The sequence below is a fragment of the Rhamphochromis sp. 'chilingali' genome (genome assembly GCF_963969265.1).
Source record: "Rhamphochromis sp. 'chilingali' genome assembly, chromosome: 2".
NCBI lineage: Eukaryota > Metazoa > Chordata > Actinopteri > Cichliformes > Cichlidae > Rhamphochromis > Rhamphochromis sp. 'chilingali'.
Window position 1 is genome coordinate 43848655 of NC_137930.1, and position 21433 is coordinate 43870087.

The 21433-nt window shown below is 40.7% G+C and overlaps 1 protein-coding gene across 3 annotated transcripts in view; it reads left to right on the forward strand.

Moving 5' to 3' along the window:
- The window catches only part of agbl1 (AGBL carboxypeptidase 1), a 91983-nt gene that overhangs the window by 64112 nt on the left and 6438 nt on the right, over positions 1-21433 (forward strand). For all 3 annotated transcript variants that reach the window (XM_080870235.1, XM_080870237.1, XM_080870236.1), the window contains 10 exons: positions 820-900; positions 1100-1248; positions 3702-3789; positions 4626-4758; positions 8335-8488; positions 16922-17102; positions 18781-18910; positions 19359-19490; positions 19654-19716; positions 20113-20226. In XM_080870235.1, the coding sequence (XP_080726361.1) occupies positions 820-900; positions 1100-1248; positions 3702-3789; positions 4626-4758; positions 8335-8488; positions 16922-17102; positions 18781-18910; positions 19359-19490; positions 19654-19716; positions 20113-20226 (1225 nt within the window). The remainder of the gene's footprint in view (positions 1-819; positions 901-1099; positions 1249-3701; positions 3790-4625; positions 4759-8334; positions 8489-16921; positions 17103-18780; positions 18911-19358; positions 19491-19653; positions 19717-20112; positions 20227-21433) is intronic.

Here is a 21433-nt window from a genome sequence, read left to right on the forward strand (position 1 = left end):
TGAAAAAAAATTATTTCAGTGTTTGCTATTATCCACACACACACACACAATAGCAGCCCCTCTCGCTCAGTTTTTGCATTTGCGCTCGCTCGCAATGTGTTGCTCGCGCTCTCAACATTTCTTTCTCTACACTGTTGTATCTGTTGCAACGGATGCAAAAATATCTGATTGGCTGTTCTGGTCTCCAATCAGCTCGAAATGACGAAATGCAATATCCCAGAATCCATTTCGTCCAAAGCTCAAACGAGGCAGTGGCGGAGGAACACAGAGTGTTTGAATATTACTCTTTCTGGATCACAAAATAAACTTTTAAGATATTTTCATGCGAGAATGGTGCTGTGTAAACTTAAAACATTTGCTCGATTTATCAAGACATCACATATTTGCATAAGTGCTCTAACGTTTTCGGAGATGCCTGTTACCCACCAGCTGACCGGGTGGTCACTCGGGTTAAACATAATATATAAGGCTGAACTGACAAAAACCAGGTAGGCTATTATAGGAAAAACCATAAAGCCTTTGAACTAAAACAAACGCTCTTGTGACACTGATGTACACTGTCGTGTTGGTATATATGCATGATTTGTATCACCTTCAAGTTTCCAAACCGATATCATGAGCAGCAGCTTTTACAGCTGTGGCTCCAGCAAACAGCTGATACTAGAAATTAATTTTAAATAACCTAACCCTAACCCTCTTGCTTACTTTTTTGCAAAAATCACAGCAAGAGACAGACAGATAGGTGTGTGTTCATGTAGGAATAGGGTGGTGTGTGTCCTAAAGACCGTCTGTGTCTCTCTTTGTTTCTCCGTCTTTCAGTCTTCAGTGTCACTCTGATTCTTTGAGGTTTTTTTCCAAGTTTGAATCTGGGAATCTGAGAAAGGCTGTTCAGGTCCGCAGGTATGTTGTGTTGAGACACACACACACACACACACACACACACACACACACACACACACACACACACACACACACACACACACACAGTTTAGGAGATCTAAGCTTACATTTCATTATTACTAATTACTGAGAAAATAAATCATATTTCATTTTAAATGCAGTACAAAGCAACAATGTCCTCTCTTCTCTTCTCTTCTAGATATGAATATGACCTCATATTGAATCCAGATGTTAACTCTTCTCAGCATACCCAGTGGTTTTACTTTGAAGTTAGTAACATGGCAGCCGATGTCCCATACCGTTTTAATGTCATCAACTGTGAGAAGAGCAACAGCCAGTTCAACTATGGTGAGGTGGTTTGTGTGTGTGTGTGTGTGTGTGTTCCCTCATTTATAAACTTAATTTGTCACTATTGTCATTATTGCTTTATACATAAATCAGTGATGTCACATGGTACTTATTTACTCTCCAAATAGGCGCGCAAGTGTTCGTGAAGAAAATAAGCACTCTGTGGCATCATTTCATTTCATGTGTGACGAGAAAAAAAACTTTGCATTTAAGCATGACTGCAACTTTCCACACTGCATGATTATACAACCATGAAGCTGAAAGAATAACATGCTGGAGAGAGAGCCATTCACAATCACAACTGATTTAGTATCACCATTTTACCCAGTATGTACAGTGGGGCAAAAAAGTATTTAGTCAGCCACCGATTGTGCAAGTTCCCCCACTTAAAATGATGACAGAGGTCAGTAATTTGCACCAGAGGTACACTTCAACTGTGAGAGACAGAATGTGAAAAAAAAATCCATGAATTCACATGGTAGGATTTGTAAAGAATTTATTCGTAAATTAGGGTGGAAAATAAGTATTTGGTCACCTCAAACAAGGAAAATCTCTGGCTCTCACAGACCTGTAACGTCTTCTGTAAGAAGCTTTTCTGTCCCCCACTCGTTACCTGTATGAATGGCACCTGTTTGAACTCATCATCTGTATAAAAGACACCTGTCCACAGCCTCAAACAGTCAGACTCCAAACTCCGCCATGGCCAAGACCAAAGAGCTTTCGAAGGACACCAGGAAAAGTATTGTAGACCTGCACCAGACTGGGAAGAGTGAATCTACAATAGGCAAGCAGCTTGGTGTGAAAAAATCAACTGTGGGAGCAATCATCAGAAAATGGAAGACATACAAGACCACTGATAATCTCCCTCGATCTGGGGCTCCACGCAAGATCTCATCCCGTGGGGTCAAAATGATCATGAGAACGGTGAGCAAAGATCCCAGAACCACACGGGGGGACCTGGTGAATGACCTGCAGAGAGCTGGGACCAAAGTAACAAAGGTCACCATCAGTAACACACTACAACGGCAGGGAATCAAATCCCGCAGTGCCAGACGTGTTCCGCTGCTGAAGCCAGTGCATGTCCAGGCCCGTCTGAAGTTTGCCAGAGAGCACATGGATGATACAGCAGAGGATTGGGAGAATGTCATGTGGTCAGATGAAACCAAAGTAGAACTTTTTGGTATAAACTCAACTCGTCGTGTTTGGAGGAAGGAGAATACTGAGTTGCATCCCAAGAACACCATACCTACTGTGAAGCATGGGGGTGGAAACATCATGCTATGGGGCTGTTTTTCTGCCAAGGGGACAGGACGACTGATCCGTGTTAAGGACAGAATGAATGGGGCCATGTATCGTGAGATTTTGAGCCAAAATCTCCTTCCATCAGTGAGAACTTTGAAGATGAAACGAGGCTGGGTCTTCCAACATGACAATGATCCAAAACACACCGCCCGGGCAACAAAGGAGTGGCTCCGTAAGAAGCATTTGAAAGTCCTGGAGTGGCCTAGCCAGTCTCCAGACCTCAACCCCATAGAAAATCTGTGGCGGGAGTTGAAAGTCCGTGTTGCTCGGCAACAGCCCCAAAACATCACTGCTCTCGAGAAGATCTGCATGGAGGAATGGGCCAAAATACCAGCTACTGTGTGTGCAAACCTGGTAAAGACCTATAGTAAACGTTTGACCTCTGTTATTGCCAACAAAGGTTATGTTACAAAGTATTGAGTTGTATTTTTGTTATTGACCAAATACTTATTTTCCACCCTGATTTACGAATAAATTCTTTACAAATCCTACCATGTGGATTCATGGATTTTTTTTTTCACATTCTGTCTCTCACAGTTGAAGTGTACCTCTGGTGCAAATTACTGACCTCTGTCATCATTTTAGGTGGAGGAACTTGCACAATCGGTGGCTGACTAAATACTTTTTTGCCCCACTGTATGTTCTTAAACAGGAAGCTGGAGCACTGAGGGAGAACCCATGGGGACATCATAAAACTATACACTAAAAGTCACCCACTGACCAGTGTATTTGAACCCAGGAACTTCTTGATGTGAGCAGGCAGTGCTAACCGCTGGACCACTGTGTCACACTAGAAAGAGCCCATTAGATAAAAAACACTAATCAGAATATTCCATACGCAGCAATAACAGAATGAAACAACAGGTTTTGTTTACTAGTCTGTCTCCACAGAGACTTTCAACCTAGCTGTGTTTTTGTTTTTGTTGTTGTTTTTTTGTTTTGTTTTTTGCAATAGCTGGCTTGATAAAACCTAAAACCCCAATCAGAGAGTTTTTTACAGCAGTTATCAGCTTTGTCTGTTACACTGGTCTTTGTGCATCAGGTTCAGTGTGTGCTCACCTACAGACATGGACTAATTTATCAGTACCCTTACACAATATGAAAAAATGTGTGTGTGTGTGTGTGTGTGTGTGTGTGTGTGTGTGCTGCAGGAATGCAGCCGGTCCTGTACTCAGTAAAAGAAGCCCTGGAAGGTAGACCACACTGGATCAGTACTGGAACGGAAATTTGTTATTTCAGGTATGAAAACATTTTACATATTTTTCATTAATTAGAGACATGTTGGAAATCCAAGTGTTGGAGAGTAGCTTTAGCAGGCTGCTGAAGGCAGGTCAGACCTCGAAAAACATTTAATTAGGGGCAAAAAAAACACACGGGTTTGAAACTTGTGTAAATTAGTCATAGGTCAAGCACAGAACTATGTGTGATTCTCCAATAGATACTTCAAATGAAGAAGTTCATTCATTAAAACCCCCCACTGAGACTAACTGTAACTGACAGCTGATTTCAGCTGTTCAAAACAGATGTTAGCAGTAGCAATTACCAGAGGCCTATCCATCCAAAGAGACAACCATTCACTCTCAATCTAGAAGCAGCAATTAACCTACCATGCATGTCTTTGGGAGCAAGCCAGAGTGCCCAGAGCAAAGATGCAATCTCTGCACAGAAAGGCCCAAGACTGGATTCAAACCCAGGATATTTTTGCTTTGACACAGCAGTCCCAATCGCTGCACCATTGTACAGTTTAACTTGGAAGCAGCAGTATGTGCAAAATACATTCCTCACATTTATCTTGTCATGTTAAAAATCCAAAATAAGGCCACATGTTTTATTTAAACACAGAAGAATTTCTCTCATACCTCCATCTCTGTTTTACCAGCTTCAGGCACACTGACCTCACTAGAAAAACAGTCAATAGCACCATCTGATGGACTGGGAAAAAAACCTCCCAAAACATTGTATTTTTGTACGTGTGCTATAATATTACCTACTGTTCGACTATGTTGTATCAGTTCCCCTGATTTAGATAGTCTACATATAACAAAACATTTTTTTTTCTCAATTTTCTCCAACAGAAACAACTTTTGTCCAGCACAGGGCAGAAGGAGAACTACCTTTTACACCCTGACCTTTACCATCACCTTCAAACACAGTGAGGATGTCTGCTACCTGGCCTACCATTATCCCTACACATATTCTGCTCTGATGGTATTTTTTTTTCATATAATAATCCCGTTTATTTACTTTGGTCAGAGTTTAAACTTAATGTTTTTGTAGAATGTTTATAACCCTATCACAAATAAAGCTGTGAAGCTGTGTAAAAGTGTAAACAAACTATGATGAGTTTCAAATCATACAAGTCTCAGTTAAATAATACAGTATAATTCACACTTCTATATACTAGCATATGTAAAAGTGTGACATATATAGTGTAAACAATCAAGAATCTAATTAAGTTCATGAACATTAAATCATAAAAGTGACATATTATAGTCATTACACAAAGAAATACCTTAACACCTTTTTTGTTTGTTTGATTTTGATGATTATAGCATATTACCCACATCACTCAAAGCCTGAATATCTATAAAGTCTGTCAGCTGATGGACTCTTGTAGTGCCTTAAGATCTCCTATAATGACTTAATAAAACAGAGGACCAAAACCAGCCGATGACATGGCACCTTATATCACCTTAAACTGCAGAAACTTCACACTGGACTTCAAACGTTTTGGATCCTGTGTCTGTCCGTGCTCCCTCCAGACTCTAGGACCTTGATTTTCTAAATGAAATGCAAGTTTTACTTTCATCTGAAAAGACAACAGTTGAGTTCTTTCTCTGGCTCAAGAGTTTCTTGATATTGTGACATCTGCTGTCCCTGTCCAGAACATTTCTGTTCATGGTGGCTCTTGATACTCTGACACCAGCTTCAGTCCACTTCTCGGGAAGCTTGTTAATAGACAGTTCAAGGCTGCAGTCATCCCTGTTGCTTGTGCATCCTTTCGCAGCACACTTTCCCCCTCCAGTCAACCTTTGGCCGATAAGCTGCCAGTCTTTTCGATAGTAGCTCACCTTTCTTGTGGAATTTGTTGATAATTGTTATCTGGACTGTATGTATCTCTTTTTTTTTTTTTTTTTTTTTTTTTTCTTTCTTCTTGAGTGAGATACATACAGGACTGTATGTATCTCACTCTAATCTTTGTGTACAGATATCGATACACATGTTGGGAAAAGCTGCATCAAGCCACGCAGATGACACAGTTAAATAATTTCAAATGTGAATCCATCTCTGTTATTTTAACAGCGACCATAAGCCCCATAACTATAACCTGAACATATTTTATAATATTTTATATTACAAAGACAGATAAGATGGTTACTAAGAACTCTTTTATTACCAGAAAAATCGTTATTTTTTGTTTTCTTTATATTTTAGATCATGCGCTGCCATCTGAGATGTCACAAGCAGGCTAAGTCAATATAAAATCTCTTCTTTCAGCTGCTCCCTTTAGGGGTTACCACAGCAGATCATCTGCCCCCATCTCATCCTATCATAGTATCCTCCTCTGCCAGACCAACCCCCTTGCATATTCTTCACTACATCCATGAATCTTTCAGTCTGGCAGCTCCATTTTCAGCATCTTTTATCCAGTATATATATTTACTAGTTCTCCTCTGCACATGTCCTGATCATCTCAGCCTTTACTCTCTAACTTTGTCTCCACCTGAGCTGTCCCTCTGATGTAATCATTTCAAATCCTATATCTTCTTGTCATTCCCAATGAAAGTCTTAACATCTTCAGCTCTGCCTCTCTGTACATCATAGCAGGTCTCACTACCTTCTTGTAAATCTTGCCTTTCTCTCTTGCTGCTGCTTCTTTCACAAATTACCTCCGATACTCATTTCCACTTACTCCACCCTGCCTTGACTCCCTTCTTCACCTCTCATGTACTGTCCGGTACTTTGGATGATTGACCTCATTTAAATTATTCGGCGTTCACTACCTCAGCTCAGCTCCCTCTTATTCACACACATGTATTCGGTCTTCTGGCTTCTAATGTCTTTCATTCGTTCTCTCTCCAGTACATACCTCCACCTCTCCAGGTTCTCCATATGCTCCTTATAGATCCCATGTCATCTGCAAACATCAGAGTCCACTCCTGCCTGATTTCACAAGTCAACCTGTCCATCATGACTGAAAACGAGAAGGGGCTCAGACCAGATCCCTGACCAAATCCCACCCCCAACAGCTTTATCCCCTGTAGTTACTACAGTTCTGCACCACACTCTTGTTCTGGAAAAACTGATCAATATGAAGCAGAAAATGTAATTTTATAGGTTCTATGTGAAGTTGGTTTATAAAGACTATTTTGTCTCAGACGACAAACATGAATTTTGAGTTTTTTAAGCTATGAGCAGTTCAGACGTGCAATCACTGTTTTTATGTGCACCCTTGTTCACCCTCATTTGCATCCCCTCCTATGTCATCTTGTTATTCAGGCTATGGTAAATCAGCTTTTTTATATTTAAACCTTTTTTAAAAAACTTTGTCTGCATTTGGGTCTTCCCTACTACAACTGAATTACTATTTTAGCTCTATTCTCTAAACCTCTGGGGGAAAATGTAACTCAATAAATAAGTACAATGTCTAAGTCTAATGTAAAAACAATGCAGTATAGATTTTGTACATCTTTTTATACATCATTTTCTTAAATGGCTGGCTGTGGAGTGCTTACTCTTTCTGTTGCTTTTCAACATACTGCACAACTTGCTCTGTGTTTTTCCCTCCACAGCTGCTATATAGTGAGGAAGGTTAATCACCAGATGCATGTCAGGTGTGTCATCCTCCCTAGCTGGCACCACACCTTTCCCTCCTGCAGTCACACCCCACTGGCACATAACTCCCACAGCCTGACTTTGGCTGGGAACCATCAAACCACCATCACCAGCAAATCTTCACATACCCTACCGGAAGTGTGAAGTTTTTCTCTCAAGTCCATAAGATGCTGAATTGGATATTTACTAGGACTTGGCACTTTCTCCTAGTTTTCTTTAAGTAGGTCAAAAATCCTGAACTGTAGTTCAAAGGGAGAAAATCCTGTCAAGGACCGGGGCACCCAATACAGGATCAAACCACTGGTCGCAACTGGTTTTAATGTCACTAATGAAATTTGCAATACTGTATTTTTATCCTATTCAAACCCTCAACCTGATCATCAATCTGTGGAGGAAACAAACGTGAAACATTAAATACAGTTCTTTCACCAGGCATGATATGAATGACATGCCCTGAGCCATCAAAACTGATGCAGGATATGACCAACTTGAGCTGCTGTGTTTGGAGGGAACAAAATGCAGACCCAAAGAACACAATCCCCACAGTCAATCATGGTGGAAATATTATGCTTTGGAATAGTTTTTCTGCTAAGGGTCCAAGGTCATGTATCATAAAAGTGTAGACGAGAACCTCCTTTCCTTCAGCCAGAACACTGAAGAGGAGTTGTGGATGGGTCTTTCAGCATGACATGAACCAAAACATATCACCAATCAAATATCCAATAATTATTTTCCCCCACTGTACAAAATTAGCTGTAATTCTTAAGTAGTTAAGGTAATACTCTTGTTAAACCCCTTGAATTAAATTTGAAAGTCTGAATTTCAAAAACATCTTGATTGTTTGACTTCAGCTCCGCTCTGGTGGTGTACAGAGGCAGAATTACAAGAGAAATATATCTGTTTTATAAATAATTAGAGACCTAAGTATATATTTGTTATTTTTGTCAGGCTCACTTGAAAATACTGCAGAAATCAGTGGATCCGGCCAAGGTGTTTTTCAAGCAGCAGACTCTTTGTAGCACTTTGGCTGGAAACTCCTGTCCAATAGTTACCATCACTGCCTGTCCAGTCAGCAGAAGGTGGAAAGACCTGCACCAGATGCGTAAGTAGTGCTTTGTAGTCCAGGAACTACTCATGTCAGGGGTACTTACGTGTTTACACAGCCACATTGGAATGGTAGAGAGACTGGTACTTATGAAGGACCTTTCTATTCAATTTGAGCACTCAAATAACTTTCTATTACAAGTGTCATTCACCCAGTCACACATTCATAACAGATTCTTCAATTTCATGGTGAACACATGAAATTGTCAACCTCACTCACTAACCCTATATGCGTGGAGAAATGTTTACATTTTTTCACATATAATTATCACTGGAAAATATTGTTATTTTCAGTTGTTAGACTCAGACTCTAAGATGCATATGTATACTGTCATGTTTCTCTACATGAGAACATATTGGAGCAGCTTTGGGCCCTCTGTGCAGAGTTTGAACATTCTCCCTGTATCTGTCTGGGTTCTCTCCACGTACTCCGCCTTCCTCCCAAAAACATGCAGTTAGTGGATTAATTGGTGACTCTAAATTGCCCATAGATGTGCAGAGTAGGCATTCTAACTTTTTACAGCAGAGAGTCATTGCCTCAGACTTATAAGTGATAATTCTCATTATTACTGCTTCATACTTTGCTGCAAACTGCTCCAGTGGAGGTCACCTACCGATGAAGCCAGAAGAATCACCAAATGTCTTCTTCAAATAAATTTTATTTTATTAGCGCCAAACCACAACAGTCACTTCAAGGCACTTTATCTAGTAAAGATCCTAGAATAGTACAGAGAAAGCACAAACAGTCAGACTAACTCCTATGAAAAAGCACTATGGCAACAGTGTGAAAGGAAAAATCTGTTTAAACAGTGAGAAACCTCCAGCAGAACCAGGCTCAGGAAGGGGCAGTCGTCTGTCACGACCAGTTGGGAGTGAAGGGAGATGGACAGGACAAATAAAAGAAAGAAAAAGCACTGTAAAAGAGAGCCAGAGATTAATTAATCATTAAATGCAGAGTTATGTATGAAGACATGGGGAGTAAAAAGAGGTGAGTAAAGAAGAAACACTCTTACTGCAGTGTAACTAAGGGAGAATTCACACTCACCTGATCTAGACTGAACTGTAACCAAAGGAAAGTTTTAAGCCTAGTCTTGAAAGTAGAGAGGGTGTCTGAATCTAAACTGGGAGCTGATTACATAAAAAGGGGGCCCGAAACCTCAAGGCTCTGCCTCCCATTCTGCTTTGAAAGACCTTAGAAATCACATATTCCTAGGGTATTGTATCATCCAGGTCTTTATGTCTTTAAGACATTTCTGCAGTTTAATTGATGTGTCTCATCTGGCTTCATGAATAGACAAAGCTACACTACTAGCCAAAAGTTTGGACACACATTCTCAATTAATGTTTTTTCTTTATTTTACTACTTTCTACATTGTAGATACAAACTGAAGGCATCAAATATATGAAGCAAGATATATGGAATTATGTAGCAAACAAAAAAGGATAAATAGCTCTAAATATGATATGTTAGATTCCTCAAAGTATCCACCCTTTGCCTTGTTGACAGAGCTGCACACCCTTCTCTTCTCTCAATGAGCTCCATGATGTAGTCACCTGAAATGGTTTTTAATTCACCAGGTGTGTCTTGTCAGGGTTCATTTGTGGAATTTTCTTGACTTCTTAATGGGGTTGGCTCCATCAGTTGTGCTGTGCAGAAGTCAGGTTGGTACACAGCTGACAGCCCTATTTGACAACTGCTAGAATTCATATTATGGCATGAACCAGTCAGCTAAGTAAAGAGAAACAACAGTCCATCATTACTTTAAGAACTGACGGTCAGTCAGTCTGGAAAACTGCTAAGAAACTGCTACTATGGAAAAGAAACAAGCAGAAGAGATTTGTTTGGGCTAAGAAACACAAGAAATGGGCATCAGACCAGTGGGAATCTGTGCTTTGGTCTGATGAGTCCACATTTGAGATCTTTTGGTTCCATTGGCAGTGTGATGCAAAAAAAGTGAACAGATGGTCTCTACATTCATGGTTCCCCACTGTGAATCATGGAAGAGGAGGATGTGTGATGGTGTGGCAGAACCACAGCATCCTGCAGCGACTCAGGACAGTGACCCCAACACGCACCTCCAGGCTGTGTAAGAGCCTTTTGAAGAAGAAGGAGAGTGATGGAGTGCTGCACCAGATCGCCTGGCTTCCACAGACCTAAACACAATTGTGATGGTTCAGCACAGTACTTCTAATTCCCCTGGCTTCTGACCTTCTTTTCACTCTAAAAGCAAACATTGCATCTGTAGTGCCATAATGCTCCTCACTAATTGTCACCTCTTTTTAGCTTAGCTTCAACAAGTCTTTGCCATATCTTTATGGCATAGCTCATTTTTTGTAGTCAATGCAGCTCACATCATCGTTGTTCTAGCATTCTTGGTGGTGCACAGGTTGGTCAGTCTGGTGTTGCAGTCTCAGACGACTGCTCTATCTGCTGGTAGCTGGTGTTTTGCCCCTATGGTATTCCTGCCGATTCCTTGGCACATACGACCCATATCCACAATGAGTGACAGGTTAACTTAAGAAAGCACCAGCAATAAGAAAAATGCTGCAAAAGCACACAAAACACAACGGAAATAGGAAAATTGAAAACGGAAATAGGAAAGAAAAGATGTGAGGTAAGAAAAGATGAGAGGTAAGTGTGTTAGCCTAACTATTAGCCTAAAAAATCCGTCATCAGTATTATATGAATCATGAGATTAAAACACACTTACCGAGCATGTTTTGGTTCCTGCAACTGGTCCGTAGGGTTATTGTCTCCCCAGTCACTTCCCTTGTGCTTTTGGAAATCTGTTTTTTCCTATTTCCATTTTCGTTTTTCCTATTTCTGTTGTGTTTTGTGTGCTTTTGCAGCATTTTTCTTATTGCTGGTGTTTTCTTAAGTTGCAGTCAGTTTGGCCTCTCAGGGCCACCGTATAAATTGGATGAAAACACTATACAGCTCTCCAAATGTGTCTGTCAGGACAAATGATCTTAAGATGATCTAAGATAAGCCTATATGCTGATGATACATTACTTTCCTTGGGAACACAAACCTCTCTTCTGAAGACAATCAGACTCACTGCTAAAATCCCATTCATATCAGACTACTCTGCTAACTGGAGTAAATTGACATTTCTGCCCCTAAATTGTAAATTTCAGAACACCTCCACCACTACACTACAGTTGGGTAACATTAATTATCTTCATGAATAAAAAAAAACTGTTTGTATTACTCAATGTAGAAATGTACTTCTAGATCACATTAGTTTGTAGAAAATGCATGCCTCTTTAAAAATTTAATTGGATGAATTTATTTCTCTCTGATCTCTCTGATTAATTCCAGTGCTTAGTTGGCGTTGGTCGACTGTAGTCACATCTCCCTGTGTGTCTTGCACGTGGCTGGTGGTGGACACGGGGTCAGTGGAAGTCTAACAGTCTCCTGCGGGGGGCGGTTGGTGTTTTGGGGCATTGGTGTGTCTGCCTTGATTGCTGGTGAAGGTGGGTGGCTGGGGTGGGTGCAGGTGCTGTCTTGCAGTCTTGAGATGTGGAGCAGGTCCAGGTCTGGGGACTGGGGCCCTAGTTCCCAGGAATGCCCATTCTGGTTGGTTCCTGGTTGTTCCACCACATGGGGTGGGTTGGCCCACGTCTAGATGTCCAGTCCAGGTGGACTAGCCTTTGTGGTGGTGATGATGGGTGCTGGCTTATGGTGCGGCATTGCCCTGGGTTGCAGTTGACACAGGTCTGCTCTTCATCACCCTGTAGCATGATGTAGCATAGGCCACAGTTGGTAGGGCCATTGATGTGGCTTTGCTGGGTGTGCTGTGCTGCCATCCGCTGTCTCATGTCACATATCCTCCCTCAATTTTAATAACATCTGTGAGCTGTCAGCAGTGTTGGGAAGGTTACTTTTAAAATGTATTCCGTTACAGAATACAGAATACATGCCCCAAAATGTATTCTGTAACGTATTCCGTTACGTTACTCAATGACAGTAACGTATTCTGAATACTTTGGATTACTTAATATATTATCATGCTTTTTACAACAACGTGAATGTACTATTGCTGTGTGATTTATTACTGTTACTGAAGGTCCGCGACTCCGAACTGTAGTAAAGGGACCTCTGACTAATACGGCGGGGTCCCTGTCGGCTCATAGCCGAAAAATAGCTTTACTTTGTTGTGTGGGTCAATTTTTCTTGCGAGAGACAGAGAGAGGCGTTGAAAGACTGCTCCAACGGAACTTATTGTTTTCGGAGGAAAACACGAACACGGTGTACAGTCGAGTCTTAATAGCTTACTTACAACTGGGCTCGTCAGGCACTCTTCTTGGCTGCAGTGGTTATTATTATATTTACATGCTTCCAGCTCCCGTTTTTCCTCGATGACAACTCGTACCTTTCCACTCCCCTTTTTCTCCCTCCTCGCGCTCACAGACCCATAACGTGTATGGCAGTCCATTCTCCCTGCAACACGGACTATACTGCCCATGATGCTACATTCTTTAGAGCAGGGGTCACCAACCTTTTTGAAAGTGAGAGCTACTTCTTGGGTACCGATTAATGTGAAGGGCTACCAGTTTGACACACACTTCTCAAATAACAAATTTCCTCAGTTTAACTTAATTATGTGTTATCATTAATAATTAATGATATTCATCTATGTACGGACACTAATTATGTTAATTATTTTTCACCATAATTATAAAGAATGCAATTAGGAAACAAGGTAGGAAACATAAATATCAATATGCAACGCTTTATTTCTATATATCTCTGCAAGTATTTACATTTTGAAGTGATCACTTCTACAACATTTTCACTTACCACTAACAAATTTTAACAAATCATGCACTGTTACATACATTATTTTTGTATGTATGTAACATACAAAAAAATCAACTTTCAAATTTTACAGAACTTTTCACCAAATTGGCAGCATTTTAAAGCAAATTGCCACTGAGAACATCTAATATGGCTTTCTTTGTCTGTTAGTGGGAAACCTGGCATTGCATGCTGTTCACCAGTGTGTTGTAATCTGGGGTATAACTTGACACTGCAACTCTGAGTGAGTCTTGCAGATGTGCATCGGAGAGGCGTGTTCTGTGTTTGTTCTTGATGAAGTTCATGTCAGAAAAGGCTGATTCACAAAGAAAGGTTGAACCAAACAGGCTGGCAACCTTCATAGCTGCTGTGCACACACCACTGTACTTTTCTGTGTCAACAAGGCACCAAAAGTTTGGTGCACCCAGATAGGCTTTGAGGAGGACGTCATTTTGCAATGTTACAATTTCGATTTCCACCTGTCCAGCATCCAAGCTGAACATTGAACTTAGTTGCTCAGCAATGCATGTTGTGTCCACATTCATGAAAGGATTGGAAACAAATGAGACACATGGCTCAAGCTGATCAAGGTCACAAAACCTGTTCTCAAACTCTTGACCAAGTCAGTTTATGACTTGAGTGTACTTTTCTGCAACTTTGTCAAAAGTCTCAGATGCAGAAGCATTGTCTTTCAGCACCATCTGCACAGAGGGAAAGTGCAGCACCTTTTTTCTCTGTAAATGCACAGAGAAAATGTTCATCTGGGCTTTAAATCCATTTAAAGCACTTATCATGTCAGCAACAGTCTTACCTTTGCCTTGCAGCTCACAGTTCAAATGGTTCAGTTTCCCAGTAATGTCTGTTAAAAACGCAAGGTCAAGTGTCCACTCAGTGTCCTCCAGCAGAGATGTGTCTTCCCCTTTGGATTGCATGAACTCCTTGATTTCACCCAAAAGTGACAAAAAACGAAGCAAAATCCGTCCCCTGCTGAGCCATCGGATTTCCGTATGTAGTAGCAGGTCACCATATTCAGCTGACAGCTCCTCCAATAGCACCTTGAATGTTCTGTGCTGTTTAGCTCTGGAGCGGATGCTGTTTATGATCTTCACGACGGGAGTCATGACGTGCTCGAAGCCGATCACCTTTGCGCATAACGCCTGCTGGTGAATGATGCAGTGGTAATGCATGAAGTTTGGGAACTCTGTGTCACCTTTACAGTGAGCGATGAATCCCGTATGTCGGCCGATCATAGCAGGAGCCCCGTCGGTAGTCACTGATACCAGCTTTTCCAACGGTACCTTTTTCTTCGCGAAAAACTCCTTCACCGCGTTATAGATGTCAACTCCCTTCGTTGTTGTCTTTAGCGGCAGTAGTGTCAGAAGTTCTTCTTTTGTGGAGAAACCATCAAATACCATCCGGATAAAGACCATCAGCTGTGCTGTACTGCTGCTGTCCACGGACTCGTCACACTGGATGCTAAACCAACTGCACTTTGCCAGATCCTGATCCAACTGATCGGCCAAGTTCCCGGACATAGCCGACACTCTTCTAACAATTGTAATTGCCCCCAGCTGGACATCAGAGAGAGTGGAGATTACATCGTTTCCATATTTCTCGTCTTTAAGCACAGTTTTTGCAATTATCATCATTGCTTCTTTGAAATACTCCCCGTCTAAAAATGCCTTCTTTTCCTTAATCATGAAATGTGTAGCTCTAAATGAAGCTTCGGTTGCTTTTTGAGAGTTTTTCACCGGTCTCGTGAAAAAAGACTGCTGTTTGCTCAAACCTGCCTTTAATTCGCGGGCCTTTTCCGCTCGCAGTGTGCTGCCCTTTGGGTAGTTAGCATGGTAGCTTGTGTGACACGTTCGGAAATGTCTCTCCACGTTGTGCCGCTTTGCCGTTGCCACAGTTGCCCCGCAAATGAGACACACGCATGAATCTTTCACAGTGGTAAAAAAGAACTCTTCCTCCCATTCACTGTTAAAATTATATGTTTTCTTCCTTTTTTCCGCCATGTTTTCCTCATCTCCTCACCTTTGCCTTTGCTGGTCTTCACGGCAACTGTTTCCGTGGAGACCAGCTAGCACTAAATATTAGATCATGATCTAATATTTAATAATAAACTTTTTTTTTTTAATATATTATCTCTAACAAATTAACGCCAATGCAATTGTGATAAAAAAAAAATAGCAAGAAAAAATAAAAATAGATGCAGCTTACTGGTAAGTTGTTATGGTGAGCTATTTTTAGAACAGGCCCGCGGGCGACTCATGTGGTCCTTGCGGGCGACCTGGTGCCCGCGGGCACCGTGTTGGTGACCCCTGCTTTAGAGCTATGCTTGTAGCATTCTGCCTGTTAGCTTAGCACAACAACAACAACAACGAAAAGGCGCTCTCTCACCCAGGAAACACACAGTCGCAGAAAGAGAGAGAGAGCGTCGCCCTGTAACCATGGCAACCGTAACGCTGCCGCCTGGAACGAAAGAACGTAGCTGTCAAACAAAACCCAAACAGTCCTGACCCGCGACAAAATGAAACAGGAAAGTACCGCAGTGTAATCCATTTATTTCAACAAAGTAACTGTATTCTGAATACCACCTTTTTAAACGGTAACTGTAACGGAATACAGTTACTCATATTTTGTATTTTAAATACGTAACGGCGGTACATGTATTCCGTTACTCCCCAACACTGGCTGTCAGCTTTCAGCCCTGATGGTGTGTCCGTGCCGTCGGGTGAGAAAGCTGACACCTCACTGATCCTGATGCGGCGGGTCAGCGCTTTGTGTTTATGTCTTTGTGCAGAATCCGTGTACCTGCTCTCATTTACTGTTTTAGCTGTTTGGTGGTTGTCGAAATTTTGTGAGGTTTAACCTGAGATTCTGGTATTTCGGGCAAAACACATTTATATTTAAAAAGCGATTCAGGATTTTAATGAATCGATATCGCGTAATTCAAGCTAGAATCGGTTTTAATCGGAAAATCAATAATCAAAACCCACCCCTACCACTACTCCATTTCTCTTCCTGTCTTCCAACCAACAGTTGGACTCCACCTTCACTCCATCATATCAGCCACCTTTCTCACTTTACCAGTTATAGCCCGTACTCTCACCTCCAGACTCCAGCACCAGTTGTACTGTTTAGTTCACAGATCTGTTTGCTTGCTCTTTGTAGATCTTTCACATTAAAGTCACAGACACTCAGCTTGTTAACTGTATGTTAATTACGACTGTTCCACAGCCGTTGTAATCGGCTTCTGGGTCTCACCATCTTTGACTAAAGCTAAAGATTTTGTTAAACTAAAAATCTGATCTGGATAACTATGTTATCCAGATAGACATTATTAGTTGGTTTTAGATGTGAGCCATTAACATGCCTTGTTACATAGCATTTTTCTAATCTGCTTTAATACGTTGTACTTTATAAAAATGCTTGAAACGAGACCCAGTAAGTGGTTACAGAAAGAGGGTGATAGATTGCCAGAAGCAGAAAGAACAAGACAATGCTAGTGGCCAGACCTCATACAGGCTACACCCAGGGGAAGATGCTTGATGTCTAGAAACTAACTTCCTTGTTCAATATGTTATATCATTAGGCAAACTGATGATTGTGTAATAATAATTTTCCTAGGTAATCGCCCCTATATTGTACTGACCAGCCGTGTGCATCCTGGTGAGTCCAATGCCAGCTGGGTGATGAAGGGCACTTTGGAGTTTCTGTGCAGCAATGACCTGGTGGCCCAGAGTCTCAGGGAGGCCTTCGTCTTTAAGATCATCCCCATGCTCAACCCAGATGGAGTCATCAATGGCACGTGAGTGAGGAGCAGGAACATTGTTGGAATGGTTAAAAAAATGATATAATATACACTTTTACTTTACTTGAAACATGTAAGGAAACAATGCCCTTGGCTGCACTTACACTAGGCTTCTTAATAATGAAATGCTGCAGGTAGCATATGCTAATGTAACTACAATACAATATTACAATAACATTCACTGTTGATATAATTTTTGTCATTTTTGTGCTTTATGAGTTACTGACAGTTTGAACATTCTCATAATTTTACCTCTGAAATCCACTGTGGTGGTGTACAAACAGTTCTGATGCAATTGGAAAGCACACACTTTCAGCTTTAATTGAAAGGATTTAAGAAAAATATGGCATTAACTGTTCAAGAAATATATCAAGTTCTATACAAAAACTTTAATTTTCAGAGACGCAAAACACATTTCAAAATGAGGACCAAAGAAATGAAGCAAGGAGTGAAGGAGGTAAAAAAAAAAAAATCTATCAGAAATAATAACGTCTTTACTTAACCTTTACTTAACCAAATCACAGTCAGGCTACGAAGTCTGCAATCAAGGGATGCATTTATGAAAGTAAATACGAAAAAAACAAAACAAAACAGAACCCCAGATGAACTTGTGCCAGAAAGTAAGGAGGAGGAGAGAAACAGTTAATAATCTAAAACATCACATCATCTGTCAAACATGGTGGAAGTAATGTTATGGGATGGGTATGTATGGCCGCCAGTCAGCCTCGGCACTGGTGTTCATTGACTGCTGATAGAAGCAGCAGGATGAAGAGTCTACGGGACTGCACTCTGCTCACATTCAGACGAATGCTGCAACACTGATGGGACAAAGCTTCACAGTGCAGATGAATAATGATCCAAAGCAAACTGCAAAGTAACCCAACAGTTTCCTGAGTTTCCCAAGAAGCCTGGCAGAGCGTCTTGATCATACAGATATATGGTTTTGCTGAACCAGAAAGACTGTCATTAGAACATTTTGTCACGGTTCAGTGAAAAAAATACTTGAAACGAGACCCAGCAAGTGGTTACAGGAAGAGGGTGATAGATTGTCTGAAGCAGTCAGAACAAGAAAATACTACTGACGGAACCTCATACCACAGGCTATACCCAAGGGAAGATACGTCAAGTCTGTATGGCTTACTAAAGATACATAAACAGGGTGTACCTTTAAGACTAATTGTCTTAAAGGTACACCCTTTAAGTTTCAGACTTATTTCTGAATTCCAAAAAGACTTTTCCAGATATTGCAAACGCTTGATTGCAGTTGTTGCTTCCAAGGGCGGCCCAACCAGCTATTACGTTTAGGGGCAATCACTTTTTACATGGGGCCATGAAGATATCTCCCCCCCCTATCATAAACATCTTCATTTAGAAACTTCATTTTGTGTTTACTTGTGTTATCTTTGTGTAATATTTAAATGAGTTAAAAATAGGAAATCAGGAAAGGGGCAAACACTTTTTCAAACAACTCTAGATAAACTCAGTTATAGCACTTCATAACATCCATGTCTCTCTGTCCCACCTCTCAACAACAAACAGTACTTTGCTACTGAAGGACACTATTATTCAGCCAAACAACAAGTAACGTTACAGTATTTGGTATATATCACAGATTTACCCCTCACAAATGAATTACAGTGCAAGTATTTGTTTTTGTTGTTGTCTGTCTCCTCAGAAATCGCTGTGACCTGAACAGCAAAGATCTGAATCGTCAGTGGAGTAAACCAGACCCTCTTCTGAGTCCAACCATCTACCACACCAAAGGCTTTCTCTACTACCTCAACATTATAGGACGGACTCCAGTGGTGAGATACACATGCTGTTATGTAATGTTTTCTTTTTGAAATGTTAAGCTCTTTGGTTTTGCTAAATATCTGTCCTGCATGTTTGACACACTTTCACACATTAGTTAATCTACATACATTAGATCCAAAAATTATTCACAGCTTTATTAAAAATTCTAATCAAAAATGCGTTGTAAAATGTACCATACAAAAAAAGATGTGCGTAAGTATTCGCAGCCTTTCAGTTCTTGTCTTGGAAATTCTGAATTTGTCGTTTAAGTATTAGGCTGTAATATCTAAACAGTGAACACTTCAGTTGAACCTGTTAAATTAAAATGACAAGTCTGTACTTTAATCACACATTAATTGTTTGATTTAAAATGCACTGTTTGGTTTCATAGGCAAAATCACAAATCAAAATATTTTATTGTCCAAATGCACAAGCTCTTTCTTTCTTCATATTTACTAGGTTTTCTGTGACTACCATGGCCACTCTCGAAAAAAGAATGTGTTCCTGTATGGCTGCAGCATTAAGGAGACTCTCTGGCAGTCTGGCTCTGCAGTTGACACTGTAGGATTGAAAGAGGATCCTGGATATAGGGTAAGAAAAGCACACACACAAAGCCAAGCAGGCCATAGGGGTTTCTGTTTTTGTTCTACTCGTTCACCAGCAGCAGTATTTCAAATTCTGAAACCAGATAAAATGTTTTGTTCCTCTCCATCTCTCTCTCTCGCTGTCTTTATCATTCTCATCGCCTTTCTAGACCATTCCAAAGACCTTGGATCGTATCGCACCGACCTTTTCTTTCAACAGCTGCAACTTTTTGGTAAAAGTTACAATACTAATAATAATTCTCATTTTGAAAATCACTGCATATAATAAATCCACAGCGTAGTTGTCAGTACAACTAAATACAACTACTAATTAATTCATATTGTTATCCTTCTCAGTATTGTAAGCAAAGTTGTACTTGTTGTCACTGTTAACTTCTTTATTATTAACACTGTCAGTTGTATAAAATAAATATCTCTGCCTGGAACAGCAGGTTAAATAAAGCATTATCTCAGCCATCTTCATGTATCATACCTCATCAACACCACTATCACTGTTATTGTCAGTAGTGTTTATATTTGTTAATGTGTGAATAGTTACATTCATTATTTTTCTTATTATATGGGCCATATTCTCTTACCTACCCTTAATTCTGATTTTAACCTGTCAGGTAGAGAAGTCTCGCTCTGCTACAGCCAGAGTGGTTGTCTGGAGGGAAATGGGAGTTCTGAGAAGTTATACTTTGGAGAATACTTACAATGGCTGCAACCAGGGAATATACAAGGTGTGTGTATGAGAGAGAAATTGGGTGAATTAGGGTACTCTAATAGAATTACTTAATGCTACTGTGCACTTTGTAACTTTTTACCATTCATTTTGTGCCATGTGTACAGGGAGTAACTATGTGACCAGTTTAAAGCAGTTTTATACCTGTAGCTCTGTAGAGCTCCAGAGTGGCAGGGTTGGTGTTGATAAGGAGATCCTGACCATGCTGTGCCAATAATACCTCAGTGGGTAAAGTGTTTCGCTGTCAGCCTGCACAGAATACTTTGTGTCTCTGCTCAACTTGCCTGATTTATTAGACCAGACATGGTCAGAACTGCCAGCCCCTCTTTTTTTATTGTCACACCACCAAACACCATCTTCTCTACATGACACATGTTGAACAAGGGTGGTTAGCAGAAGGAAAATCTGTTGCAATGCTGAATCACTGAATCTCATCTACTTGCTAATGCTATGTGTATTTCTCTATAAAGCCCAGGTCGTAACAGATCTCAGAGCAGCCAAAGATAACCCGTGGCCCTTCGCACGCTGCTTTCCTCTCAGTTTACCAACACAGACCAGGGGTTTATTCACAATGCGTCTGTGCAAACCACTAGAAACAAGCTGCTGATCTCTCAGCTTGCCCAGCTCCAGTAATTGTTAAGGGGTAATGGACACACCCTCAGAGAGAGAGAGAGAACTAGACTTTGTTATGAGATTGAAATATGTTTTCAGGGACAATAGCTGACTGCGGCCGCAAGATAGCAAAAATGTAAAGGCTGGATGCACATATTAATTGACAGGTCTTTATGGGAGCACTGTCATTGGTTCACACTTGTATGCAACTTTGTTTTGTTCTTGATGTTTTTGTTTTTTGGAGCACAAGTTCCTTTTGAGCTGGACCACTTAGCCTATGCACTTATAAATCTAAATCAAAACAGAATGTAATGATATGCAAATTTCATAAATATGGTCATTTCCCAAAGATTGAGATGTTTAGCACCGGGTAGCATGATGTCTTCTTTTAACAACAGGCCATAAAAGTCTATAAACTGAGGTGAGCAGCTGCTGGACTTTTGGATGCCTCATTCTTGTCTGAGAGATGATTTTTTATTTTTATTATACAGGGAGTGCAGAATTATTAGGCAAATGAGTATTTTGTCCACATCATCCTCTTCATGCATGTTGTCTTACTCCAAGCTGTATAGGCTCGAAAGCCTACTACCAAT